This window comes from Palaemon carinicauda, chromosome 35, assembly GCF_036898095.1.
Source record: "Palaemon carinicauda isolate YSFRI2023 chromosome 35, ASM3689809v2, whole genome shotgun sequence".
NCBI classification, from domain to species: Eukaryota; Metazoa; Arthropoda; class Malacostraca; order Decapoda; family Palaemonidae; genus Palaemon; species Palaemon carinicauda.
The window spans coordinates 5,252,968-5,267,977 of record NC_090759.1 but is presented as its reverse complement, the minus strand read 5'-3'; the positions used below and the strand labels follow the sequence as shown (position 1 = coordinate 5,267,977).

At 36.7% G+C, this 15,010-nt stretch overlaps 1 protein-coding gene across 1 annotated transcript; it reads left to right on the top strand.

The window, feature by feature from the left end:
- Window positions 1-624: 624 nt before the first annotated feature.
- On the top strand, window positions 625-990 carry LOC137627154 (uncharacterized). Its single transcript, XM_068358228.1, has one exon. It carries the CDS (start codon window positions 625-627, stop codon window positions 988-990), a length of 366 nt encoding a protein of 121 aa, XP_068214329.1.
- Window positions 991-15,010: the final 14,020 nt, after the last annotated feature.

The following is a 15,010-nucleotide window of genomic DNA, read 5'->3' as shown; positions in this document are numbered from 1 at the left end:
AGTGAAAGTACACATGCACAGCCGTGTGAAGAAACGCAAAACGTCACGTCTTGGTTCGAAAATTGCCAGAACTCCAAGCAAGTGTTAGGCCTTTTGATGATCAGTGACCTAATGAAGGGTTTCAATCAATCAAAGTGTTTTTGAGAGACTTTGGAGTAACCACATATGGGTGGTTAGAAAGAGAAAAAGCACTTCAAGTGATCAGATTGCTGAAAGAGGCTCCGGCAATGGAGGTGATGTGTTGGAACGAGACAGTTTAAAATGTTTTACTGAAAGAAAACGACGTTCAATTGAGAAATACGCCTTACCTGATGCCAGAAAACGGGACATGAAAGAAAATTACAAACCCAAGATTCTAAAGGACGAAACAGTTCTCAGTTTTGCAACTCACATTTTTCGAGACTGTTATCCGTTTGGTACATGGAGTCCCAATCTCCTAGAAGGTGATAAATAAGCAATTGCCCATAAACATATTCGCAGATTAGTAAACCCATATTTATGTGGTTATTTGTTCAACGACAATTACTCGTTAGCAGACAAAGTGATGGCGATACAAAACATTTTGGATAGTTTGCTAGAAGAAAAAATGGGATTAACTGCCCTGATTCCAAGAATGTGGCAGCCATGAGAGGCACTCACCAACTCCCAAAGAGGGAGACGGGAGAACTTAGTCAGCAGGTGAGAAGAGTCTTCAGATGTTGGCAGTGTGGGGGAGAGAGGCACCAATGGGTTAATTGCCCCATCCAACGATCCCTCCGCTGTTACACTTGTCAGGCCTATGGTCATCTATCCCGAGATTGCCCAGCAAAAAACGCTGAGGGCGGGCGGGCTGTGGTACACGCACATCATCCCCCACCCAACGTCCGAGAAAAAGGAAACAAAGAAAGGGGGGGTCAAGGGAGATCGATGGCCCCCTGCATGACAACAGACGCAGTCGAGCAAGCAGTGGTGCCTCTATTGGTACCCCTGACCGCACCCCCGCAGCACTAGGAACAGAATCAGGGGGATCAGCGATATTGCAAGAGAGGTCGTTGGCACGTGCCCCACATATCCTAATGGGCGGCTAGGAATGTTAGCAGTCAGGATTGACCTACAAGATAAGTCAATTCGAGCGCTAATCGACAAAGGAGCCAGCGCTTCGCTTATTGAAAAAGGATTCTCCTGAAACCCACTGCAGTCAGCGGCATCAATCATCCACGACACCCCAGGAGGAAATAAACTACACGCAAGGCATACAACGATCGTCAACTTTAAGGTGGGATCTGTGAAGTTTACACATAATTTTTTTGTCTTTATTAATAATAATCAAATATACATTTGCAGGGAAAAAGATAAAATAACAGTAAAAGCAGGAGGGTGCATTTTGCCGATAGAAAGTCATGAGAGAATAAGTGCTTGTACCGGAACGGAGAGGCAATTAAGTATGGTAACGGCTGTACCTGAAAGAGGAGAAGTATTGCCTCCCCAGACACTTACGAGCATATCAGTGACCCTGATTCAGTCTCTCCCGAAGGGAACCAAGGTCGTAGTTAAACTCCATGACAGATGGACACGCATAGTCTTAGAGGGCTTGTCAGAAATAAAAGAGAACAGAGCTGAAATAACGATAATTAATTTGTCAAATAAAAGAGTTGTGTTAGAAAGTGATTTTGCATGTGGAATGGAGTTATGTGAAATTGCTAATAATGGGATCTCGAGCCTGCACAGATGAACGCAAGCACAAAAACTATGTCCGCCAGAATATCAACCTGTAGTGAGTAACATTCTTGATAATTATTCCGATGTAATTGCAATAGGAGACGAGCAACCCGGGAGGATTGATCGATGTCCCTTTAGCATTGAAACTAGGTAGGCGGAGCCGATCATGTCAAGGCCTTATAAGGTGCCCATTCATTTCCAGGGAGAGATAGAAAGGGAAATTAGTAAATTAAGGGAACAAGGGATTTTCGAGAAGAGCAAATCTCCCTGGTCTTCTCCAATTGTAGCTGTTAGGAAAAAGGATGGCTCGATAAGATTATGTGTTGATTATAGGAAGTTGAATGCAGTTACTAAGGATAATGCATTTCCATTGCCCTCGAATGGCAAATTACTTGTGAAGGTATGAGATAGCAAATGTTTTACAACTATTGATTTAAAATCTGGATACTATCAAATACCCATTCAGGAAGACAGTAAATGCAAAACGTCATTTATAGCTAACGATCAACTATTTAAGTTTAATTTTCTTCCTTTCAGTGTTGAAAATGCTCCAAGTCATTTTTCTAGAGTAATGAGGGCAGTTTTGTCTCCCTTAATTGCCTATAAAGTTCTTGTTTATTTAGGCAATATCTTAATTATAAGGAAAACGGCCGAAGAACATAATAATATTATTCGTAAAGTTTTAGAAGCATTGCGACGTAATGGTATGAAAATAAAATTGTCAAAGTGAAAATTTTTCTGTAAACAGGTCGAATTTTTAGGTCACATAATAACCCAACCAGGTATCTAACCCTTCCCTAGTAAAGTAGAAGCTATTAGAGATTTTCCCAGGCCACGTACCCCTATGGAAGTAGCTGGGTTCCTTAGGCTCACTGGGTATTACAGTGATTTCATAAGAGGTATTGGAGAGATAGCGAGATTTCATTAAGAGGTATTGGAGAGATAGCGAGACCCTTAGATGCTTCAAAGAAACAAAATTAATCATTTGAAAGCCGCCTTAACTAGCAATGACTTATTTGCATATCCTAGATTTGATCGCTTGTTTTTAGTGACAATAGATGCGAGTAGCATAGCTATTGGTAGCGTAATTCCTTGATGAGATGATGAAGGTCGATAGCGACCCATTTGTTTTGTTTCCAGGTCATTAAAAGGGCCAGGAAGAATTATAGTACATTCGATTGAGAGGCATTGGCTATTCTTTGGGTTCTAGAGAGGTATCGGTTCATTTTATCAGGTTAGTCGATTAAGTTGTAGTGATCATCGCCCCTTACATGATTTATTTTACAAAGGTTTGTTGACATCTAGACAAGTGAGATGGATTGAAAGATTGTTAGAGTTTAATATAAAGGGGATTAACCACATAGAAGGTAATGCTAACAAGGTAGCTGATGCTCTCTCTACAGGTGCAGTAATAGGAGTAACAACTAGGGCACAAAAGAGGAACGAAGAACGAAACCAAAATATTGGAGACCCCTATCAAAATAGAGAATGGGATGTACCTTCCCGAGGGGAGCAATCAGAAAATGAGGTCCACGAGCGAGAGAGAGAGGGAGTTAGAGATGTTGGAGAGAAAGAGAGATGAAAACAGTGAACGTGAATGTATGTGGGTGGCCGAGGACACAACCAGGGGTGTCCAGAATGAGTGCCCTGATGATGTGATTGACTTGGGAGGTTGGAACATAAAGGAAGTCGGGGAGGGACAGAAAAAAGAGGAATGGATGGAAAGGGTGCGAGCAGTGATTAAAGGGGAATCGGAGAGTTATCCATCATTTCTAAATTTGCCTCGTGAGAATTTTTTTATTATGCTTATGAGAAGAGGGGAGGGTAATTTCTTGCACGGGTAGTTCTTCATCCCTCTTTAATTTATCTAGCCATCCACATTGTACATGCAAGTCCGTATGTAGGGCTTTCAGGGGTTGATAGAACATTAAGGAGATCTCGAAAATCCTTCTTTTGCTTAGGAATGAAAAAATCTCTAGAGAATTATATAAAATGCTGTCATGCTTGTAACTGTTTCAAAGAACATAAAAATACTGTACCGGAAGCCAGAAAGTGGCCTGTGATTCCTATTGAATTTCATAGGGTGCATATGGATGTAGTAGGACCATTTCCTACTGGTATAACACAACTTAAGTATATATGTGTAATTGTGGATGCATTTACTCGTTATACTCATACTTACACAATGTGGGATAAATCAGCAAATTCTTTAGCCCAGGCGTTGTGCTTTTTCATTACTAGGTTTGGTTGCCCGAAAATTTCGATAAATGAAAATGGTCTCTACTATATAAATAAGGTGGTGAAATCTATCACGGACTTGCTGAAAATTGAACACTTTTCAGTGACCTCATATAGGCCTTCAGCTAATGGCTTATTGGAAACGCATTATAAGGATGTGGTGCGAATTTAATGTTACTTGTGGCTGATGACCCCCTTCATTGGCACGCCATGGTTCCTGCATCTGAGCTAGCTTTGAACATTGCTTATAATGCCTCGCTCAGTGACATGCCTTTCTTTTTAGTGTAAGGATAGGATCCTGTGTTACCGTATACGGTCCTAATTAATTGGCAACAGTTGCCAAATTATTCAACTGAACAATACAGTGAAAAGTTTTTGAAAAAAGCTAACGAAAAACACGGCTCAATGTATGATGGTCGATTCAAAACCGATCGTGTGTATTTGAAACGATTACAACCTAGGAAACACAAACTAGAGCCAGCGTATTTGGGTCCGTACTGAGTAAATATGCTTAAACATCATCAGGTACACATAAAAGTAGTACCAGAAGAGGTAGTTTTCAAAAGTGTCAATCAGAGTGTATCTCCTTACCCCTGCATACCCGACATTCCTCGAGTTGATGAGTGGAATTTTTTTTTCTTTGCTGTTGTTGTTGTTTGAACAGACCTTATTTCTTCTGTTGGCATTTTTTAAATAAACTTGAGGATAACAATGTGCTCTTATGTTGGTACTTAATGTATGAGTAATGTATTTTGATAATTTTGGTGAGAGTAGCAATACGTATGACATGCTGCTGAGTGAACCTAAAAACTAACAGAGAGAGCTTAAATTGGTCAGGTGAGATCCGTCAGGCGGATGCTGTATTATTTATGTATTTATATGATTGCTGGTTGCTGGGGCAGGGGCGGTTCCGGAAGGGCAAGTGACTAGGGATTAAAGTTCAGCCTCAAGGAAAGGCAGTATTAGAGAATGTGTAGATGTGAATACCTTATACTTAGAGTTATAAGAGAAGGGCGGCAAAATGGCTAGTAACCACCGATTGATACCTACAAGAGCAAGTGCAGTAGTGATTTTAAAAATGGCGAAACGGTGGTGGTGAGTTGTGTTACGAAATTGTGCCATAAACCCGGACCAGTAAAATCGAGGGATGAAGGAATATCTATTCCTACCCCTGTCCCGCCTAAAAGGCCCGTATTGTCAGTAACCAGAGGGAGGATATTGATGAGGTTGTGTAATACTGATATTCATATGATTTTTTTCACTTTATGTATTCTGTATTTTAGTTGCAGAGGTCATAGGAAGGAATGAGCGAAATTATTTCATATACAGTATATTGTGTACATTTTTCATACAATGTTTCATTTTTTATTTTTTTGTGGAAGATGTCTGTTATTTTTTGGGGTGATTTCTATGTATATATTTTATGTTGCATTTCTGTCTAGTACATGCCATACCCTATTCCGGGTCGGATTGTCCTCCATATCTCATGCACTAGAGAGCGCGAGTGAGCACCTCCTCCTGGAATGAGGAGCTTGGAGTTGAGGGGTGGGGGTGGGGGGCGAGTAATGTCCTAATCCTTGCATGCAAAATATGTGTTTTATACACTGAGATTAATCACCTTTTTAAAAGCAATATGACTGACACAAATTGTAGGGCTCAATCACTGAACTCTGTTATAAGTAACGTGAACCTAGTTTCATAAGGGTTGAGACCCTATTGGTGACAGTACATTCGATGACAGTGAAGAATTCCACAAAATATAACAGTTCAGCATATCGACAAAGCAACATTGTATCTTACTTGCCGAGGGTTAGGCAGCACCATTTGAGCGATCATTAAACAAGGTACTCACCTGAGAGTATTGGCTGTGTACAGTGTATCCACAAACTTTTATGTAATAAAGTGAAAAGAACCATGTTCCGATGTCTCATTTTCTGCTGACATGGAACACACACACACACACACACACACACATATATATATATATATATATATATATATATATATATATATATATATATATACACACACACACACACACATATATATATATATATATATATATATATATATATATATATATATATACATATATATATAGATATAAATATATATATATATATATATATATATATATGTATATATATATATATATTTATGTATATATATAAATATATATATATATATATATATATATATATATATATATATATATATGTATATATATATATATATATATATATATATATATATATATATATATATATATATATATATATATATATATATATATATATATATATATATATTATATATGTATACATACATATATATATATATACACACACACACACACACACACATATATATATATATATATATATATATATATATATATATATATATATATATATATATAAATCAACAACAACAAATGCAGCCATTTCTATTCTACTGCAGGACAAAGGCCTTAGACATGTCCTTATTTATATCCGGTGTTTGGCCAGTTTTTATCACTGAGCTAACCAAACACAGATTAGTGACAGTGGGAGATTTTCTTTTGATCACTCACAGCAAACCACCCTGATATGGGGGCCCTAACTAATACACCTATGATGATCATGGTGATACACAATTCCTTTCACCCCGTTAACGTATCCCAACTCTGAAAGGATATATATATATATATATATATATATATATATATATATATATATATATATATATATATATATGTATATATATATATATATATATATATATATATATATATATATATATATATATATATATATAGATATATATATATATATATATATATATATATATATATTAGTGTGCTACTGTTATTAACACACATTGAGTATGTGTTGTTTGAGATGTTGAGTCTTGAAATAAAGTCCAGCATTGTAACTTTAAAATGGTTTATTCTCTAAAAACAACAGTGTTAAACATCTCCATCACAGGAGTGTAGCTGGTTTGGTCGGATAACCAATTCAGGTGAAGTATAGATATGAACTGCCTAAATTATCGATATCACAGATATCGTATGTTTAGTTGTCTCAGCATTTAAACACAATATGTAAACTTTACATTCGTCTAGGAAGACACCTGCATCCGGTGACGTCACAATCTTTCACACGGTATGCATTTGTGTTGATGCTTCAGAAAAATGTTACATTGCTGAGGGATGCAAAATACATCCTGTTATGATTTTATCTGACTACAGCAAATCTCACGCTAGCATCTTCATCCACAATGACATATTACGTCATGTGTTTTAAACATGTAATAACTAACTATTACATTAGCTCGGCCAGCTATCTCAATTTTTTTCTAAAAATTTAACACGCCAAAATATGTTCACTAGGTGTGACTGGATATACGTATTATTCTTTGTCTAACTTTAGCCATAAGCAAATGAGGACGAATGTCCAAATAGGCACATCAAAAAAAAATAATAACAATAATGCATATGAAAAGATATTACCAAAGCAAAGAAAAAAAATGCATGATAAATACAGATCACATATATGGTACATTGCTAGCAAATGATTATATGGTACCAAAAAAAATACTGATATACATATGATTCGGTAACTTGTAAAGAATAATTGTTACCTTTTTCAGAAATATAGATTATTACAATACGGTAATTAATAAAAATATTTGTTACCTTGGTAAAGATTCAATTTTAGTGCACAAACACGAATTCCTAGTACGTACACGTACCACGGTTTCGTACATATATATATATTTATATATAGGGCTGATATATTTTATTAGATGCCCATAGATTCTGTTATTTTTATTTTTTTTCTCTTTTCTTTTAACATTCCGGCTTATATATTTTATTAGATGCCGAGAGAAAAAAATGATTTATTTTTTTTAAATGTTTTTTAAATGTATTTTTAACAATGCAAATTTCTTCAATTACATATTACTAGCATACTAACTGCTTTTCATACACACACTATTTCCAGACCATATTACTCCTTTAGCGAATGAGGTGGCCACTTCAAACGGCTTTAAACTGAATTAAATAAGGAATTTTGTCTGGACATGGCGAAACGTTCTGTTTTAGCTGCCAACTGTTCCGTAACCTACGCCAAACAAGGATGTTCACGGCGATAGATATCATCACCGTCACACTTAATCCTGCTAGTAGTATGGGGTGAAGAAATTCCTTATAAGTCGGTGACAGGTGGTCCATCTCGGTCAATTTCATCAACCGCTTGGCTACCTGTTTGTTGTATGGGAGAGGTAGTGATGGCATTGTAGACGTTCACGTGAAGTTCGCGAAGTAGGCTCGTTCTCTGATGATAGTCCTTATCCCGGTCACCATGGAATTAGGGGAAGTCCCGATACAACCATCTGCTGCAACAAAGATGTTTGCAAAGGACGTGGATCCGTCCGGGCATGATACATTGAAGCCATCCTTGTCGTATCGTATCCACAAGCCATTGTTCAGTCTGCAATTGAACTCATTATTGTCAAAGGGATAAAGCTTATCCAGACAATTTTCACTTGTATGGGAGAGAGCACCGTCTAGCACTATACCTAACTCGCATGAATCCATTAAGTTTTTATGGAATTCAAATAAGTCAGCTGTACATATTTTTCTATCCATTGCATCTGAACAGTGAGTTAATTGATTTAAGTCTTTAATGACCGTATATGTTTCCTTGTCTGGGGAAATCAATACGTGTCCTGTCAAACTGGATATTACTGGATTTGAGTGATTCGTCATGAAAGTCGGAAATGGTGATATCCTGTAAGATTGCCAGGCATCAGAAGAATCAAAGGGAATTGTAATCATAATCTTGTTATTTTCAACGCTTACTGTAATTAGGCTGTAATAAAATTCTAACCTACGTTCGCCTAACAAAGGAGCATAGCCTGGTTTTTCCCTTCCGTTCTCCAGAACTAACTTTAAGTATTTTATAGGCAACAAATGGGGCGACAGTACACCTTTAGTTGCTAACGTGATAGCTTCTACATAATCCTTGGATTTCTCAATGAAATGTGCAATTCTGTTATGCATGTGATCTATCTTTGAATCATAATACGTTAACGTTGCCAACAAATCCTGTACTTCCATAATCTGACTGATATTACTGGAATGTTCATTTACTAAATCCATAATTTGATTGATTGAAGCTAACTGATTCCTTAGTTCTGACATAATCAATTCATCTTTATGAGTCAAGAACTCAATTTTCTTATTTTTATTACTAATCTTAAGACGATTGGAAATTCCTAAACCTAAACATGCAATAGACCCAAAGATGTTTAATGCAGCAAAAATAAACGGATTTCGTCTTTCTTTATGTTCGTGTCCTACAGTCCACATCAAAAGGTCACGAGCCAAAGATTCTGTCTCGAAAGTCTTATTTTGCAAGTCATCAGATAGCATCTCTGCAACTTTTAGTGTCGATCCAAGCGAACTCTCTGTAGTCAAATGAAAATGTCTTCTATGCAACTCATCTAATGAGACAGCAAACCTTGAGATGGCGCTTTTTAAGCTAGTGACATCATTCTCTGGAAGAAAAATTGCTTGCATATTCACTTCGACAACTACGTTGCTTGATGTAATAAAAACGTCTTCTTGTCTTTCAACTATAGTGCCATATTTAAAATCTATACTTTTAGTTTTAGAGCTCATCCCACACGACAAAAATGTCTGAGCGAACAATATCACTCCCAACAACAAAAAATTCATCTTGGAAACCTGTAACGAGAAAAATATATGTAATTACTCCTGTATTATGAAGAAAACTTTTAATCACACAAATAAAAATTTTTCCCTCACTTCTTTCCCTCTCTTTTTTTTTTTTTAAATTTCTTATGTGAGCTAATGGTACTATTCTCTCATCCGTGGGTTGGGATACGTTTTGAACTCTAAACCTATTGGCCGTTAATGTTTCCAAAATGTTAAATGGGCCTTCAAACTTAGGTGTTAGTTTATAATTGAGTCCTTTACGTACATTTATCTGTATATATACATTATCACCCACGGTATATGTTTTAGTTGGCTTCGCTATTTTGTCATGATTCCTTTTCATCATGATTTGTGATTCTTCTAAATTCTTTCGAAGGATATCATATCGACTTTTTCTTGCATTTATACATTCTTTTAAAGGATTTGATAGATTAGTTGTAGGCGTTAATACATGGAAAGGCGTTCTAACTGGGGTACCATACAATGCTTCATGCGTTGACATTTTAATTGATATACGATATGAATGATTCAGAGTACTCAGTGCCGCAGGTATTGCAATATCCCAGTTGGGGTCTGATCCCCCTAGTGTTACTCTTAATATATTTAAAACCTTCCTATTTGCTCTTTCCACTAGCCCATTCGACTCTGGGTGATATATCATGGTATTTATTTTCTTTATGCTAAGGAATTCACACAATGAGGTAAGAAAGTGATTATTAAATTCACCACCCGAGTCTGAGATTATCATGTGTGAAATTCCATGTTTACAAATGTAACACTCGTAAAACTTCCTAGCGCATTCAATCGCAGTTTTAGTTTTAAGCGCTATTAGTTCTGTATATCGAGTTAAAGCATCTATAATTACTAAGAGGTGCTTATTTCCTCTGTCTGACTCGTAAAATCCTGTTAACAAATCTAAATGTATTCTTTCAAAGGGTTGATTGGGCACGGGATAAGCCCAGGTGTTTTCGTATGCGCTTTGTTTTCCTGACATGTGTGACAATTAGCTATGTGTCTTTTTATATCTGTAAGCATCGTATGCCAATAAAACAATGATTTGGCTTTCTTTGACATTAATGAGAACCCCGGGTGTCCATGTAATGGATTTGCATGCAACCAATTTAGGACAGTGGAAATAAGTGAGATTGGTACTTCTACCTGGTCGTTAGTTACATGTGGTGTATTGCGGGTTTTCCTTGTCACAGTCCTACACAGAATATTTTCTTTGATTATATAATTCTGCTGCTTATACTTTATATATCCCTTTTCCTTATGATTGCCTTTCAAAGCATTTATAAATGTTTCTATTTTCTGATATTTTCTTTGCTCAGTCTGTAATAATTCAGCGCTCCAGCCTAAATCTTCTTGTTCAGATATCATTTTAACAATAGGCATGGATGTTGATATATCTATTAATTCAGCTAAAGGCTCCGTACAAGATGACACGGGGTTGCGTGATAATGCATCCGCAATGATATTTGCTTTCCCAGGTAAATACCCGATTCTTGCGCTAAAATCTTGAATGATCAAATGCCACCGAGTTCGTTTAGGGCTGTGGTTGAAGCCTTTAAAAAACTCGGTTAGTGGTTTATGGTCAGTAAGAACCTTAACGGAATAACCGTAAATTATGAACTTAAAATACACTAGTGAATTAACAATAGCTAGCCCTTCCTTGTCTATTACTGCATACTTACTTTCGGAAGTTCTCAGTTTTCGAGGATAAAAAGCTATCGGGAAAAATTGTTTATCATATTGCTGAAGCAATACCCCTCCTACTCCTAAGTCTGAGGCGTCTGTTGCAATGATGAATTCCTTACCGAAGTCAGGAAATTTTAAGATAGGAGAACTACACAGTTCATCTTTCAAGGTATTAAACGCCTGTTGATGATGCTCAGACCATGTGAAATCTACGCCCTTCTTCGTAAGATCAGTTAAAGGAGCAGCTATTATTGAATAGTTGCGTATAAAACGCCTGTAATATCCACTACAACCCAGAAATTGCTGTATTCCCTTGACATTAGTAGGTATGGGAAAATTACGTATAGCCGACACCTTATCATGGACTACTTTAAGACCTTAGCTTGACACCATGAAACCCAAATATATCAATTCTGTTTTGAAAAATTCACACTTACTAATCTTTACCCTTAAGTTATGTTGTCTTAATCTCTGTAGTACTAGTTCTAACTTACGTAGATGTTCCTCTAAGGTGTTGGAAAAGATTACAAGATCATCCATATAGGCATGCAATATATCCCCTAACAAGTCTCCAAACACTATGTTAATCATTCTTGTAAATGTTATGGGAGCACAACGTAAACCAAAAGGCATCCGTAAAAATTCATAATGTCCCCTGGCTGTGCTGAAGGCTGTGTATGGGATACTATCTTCTTCTAATGATATCTGGTGAAAGCCTTTAAGTAAGTCCAAACTGGTAAAATATTTATTCTGACCTAACAAAGAAAAAATATCGTCAGTACATGGCACTGGGAATCGATCAGGGATCGTCTCCTCGTTTAGACGACGGAAGTCTACGCAGATACGCCATGTTCGATCTTTTTTCGGTACAATTATTAATGGAAAATTATAAGGGCTGTTTGATTTCCTAATGACTCCTTCTTCTAGCATTTTACCTACTTCATCATTTATTTCATTCTGGAATTTCATAGGGAGTCTGTACGAGGGTACATAGATAATTTTCTGCTTGTCCTTTAACCTTATTTGATGCTCGATCACATCTGTTTTTCCTAAGGATCCATCCGTAGTGGAAAAAACATCATGATATTTAGTTAAAAGTCCAAAAACTTTCTGCTGAGTTTCTTCGTCTTGAATGTCTTTATTGATTTTATTTTTAATAGATTGCAAAAGGGATTCATCCGCAACTGATTGAGAGTGATTGATTTCAGCAACGGTAAGAATACGATGTTTATAAACTTCTACATCCAAGATATGTTGATTTTTGTGAATTACTAAAGTGTTATTTAAATGATTACAGACTTCAATATTACATTGTTGATGTGAGCCTACTGTATAAATAGCTTGTGTGACAGACAATCCGTTAGTTTTCAAAGTGTCGGAAAGGATTAATATTTCAGATCCCAGTATTGTTTTCTTTATTTACACTATTAAATTCGAAGGTACGTTTGGCTCGATAGATTGCGTGCAAGATGATATTACGGGTGAACGAGAATTCTGCTGGGTCGCATATATTATTTCTTTATTAGTGAGACAAGTTATTGGTTCTTCAACGTAAGTTACGGTTACATTTGTCGTCTCCTTTTTATCCAAAACTGATTTTAAGGTATTAGAAGACTTATAGAATTTCCCTTTGATATACACGCCGTGCTTGGCAGGGGCTAAGATAATGTTTTGATTTCCCATAGATGGGTATCCTATAATTACAGCTGGATACATATCAATGTTTTATACAACAACAAATGTATCGGCAAACGTGTGTTTACCGACTTTGAATTGAACATGAGTTATGCCTATGACATTTAATTCATTATTTCCTATACCCGAGAGTCTAACTCCGGATTTTTCTATCGGAAAGTTCGAAAACAACAAATGATGTGTCCTCAAATCCATGGTATTACGTCGACTACCAGAGTCAAAAAATATCGTAAAGGATTTGTGTTCTAAATTTACAGCATATAAGGTTGGTCGTAACTCATTTTGGCTTATTATTGTATGAATTTGTCGCAAATCTACGGGAGCATGCACTGTTTTACTTAATTCGGCAGTGTGTTTCATAGGAAAATCTATTGCCTCACAATGATCTGATAAAACATTAAATTGATTATTCAATACTATTGATGTTGACATGAATGACCTTGACCCAACATCACTCTCTTCCCCACTGGAGTTAATTATGTGGTATTTGCTTTGCTCTGCACATTCTGAAAATTAGTCTGACCTTGCGAGGTCTGGTTTGACGACCCAGGCTCAGCGATATTCGAAGAAGTGTTTGTTTGTTTCGGACTCTGAACTACATTGACATTTGGTTGTTTCTTCTTATTGTTAGAATGAAGATTTTTCTTTTAATTTCCATATGGAACTGACTGTGGAATTGACTGCGTATTTCTGGGATTCTGTTGTGTCTTACGCGAGTAACACTGACTGTATGAATGAGTGGAACTATTATGTATCGAGCAGAATTTCGTTCTGCAGTCCGCGATTAAGTGACCTTGACGTTTGCAATTATAACACGTCATTCCCGCTACTTGACTATTATTAACTACGTTCACTTGTTGTGGCTTTGTTTCATTCTTTGCAAAAACTTGAGTTAACACGGAATCGAGGTCTGGACACTTAGCCATGTGTTTCTTCATTTGTTTATATACATCCAATTCCGTACTTGCAGGCGTTAACTTTTTATCAAAACACCGCACTAAAGCTTCAGGCAACATAAGTGTCATGCAAGTTGAATACATTAATCGTAAAAAATCTTTCACGGAGATGTTATCTCTAGTAACCCGAGTGGAATTACCTAAAATATCCTGATATTCATTAAGCCTATCAGCTATGAGAGCTGCTCTCTCAATAACATTAAGCCGATTCATAGTGGCTTGATTAAGTATATTTCTTAACGTTAATACTACATCAAAGGCTTCTTCCCCCCCATAGACCGCGCGTAACCTAACTTTGAAATCATCCCAGGTAACTGCTTCTTGAAATGAAACACCTCTTAAATAAGCACTCGCATCCCCCTTAGAAAAATCTATAAAACTTTTAGCTTCTTGTAATTGTAGAAAAGGGTCTACGATTTGTTTGGCATTTAAATGGGCATCGACGGATGAAATCCATGACTCCACATTTTGAGGCAAGAACCCATTAACCCGACCCTGAAAAGGAAGGATTGCAGACCTGGCATTTACAAGCGTCACAATTGTGAGAGGATTAATCTGTCCTACGCCACTAGGTCCAGGGGTGGGGCTCACAGGGGGCGTCTTGACTGCTGTATTTCTTTTCCTATCTCTTCGACCCCTTACAATTCTATCAAAATATCTATATGAATACAGACGTCCACTGCATAAACGCATAAGCACCCACTGACAAAGATTATAATAAAATTCCCCAAAACAATGCTACTAATCCCAAGACATTTCCCGAGAATTTCTGAAGGAAAACGGAACACAAAGATATTTCCCGAGAATTTCTGAAAGAAAAAGGAATTAGCACAAAGAGAGAAAAAATTCTAGATGAGAATTCGGAGTTGAACACAGTTTCCTTTAATGAAAGGAAAATAAAAGATTAGCAAACCACTCACCCCAGTAATAATCGACTAACGACTCGTGATAACTACACTTCACTGCCCAAACTGAAATGAATTTGAAAATTGTACTTAGCTTT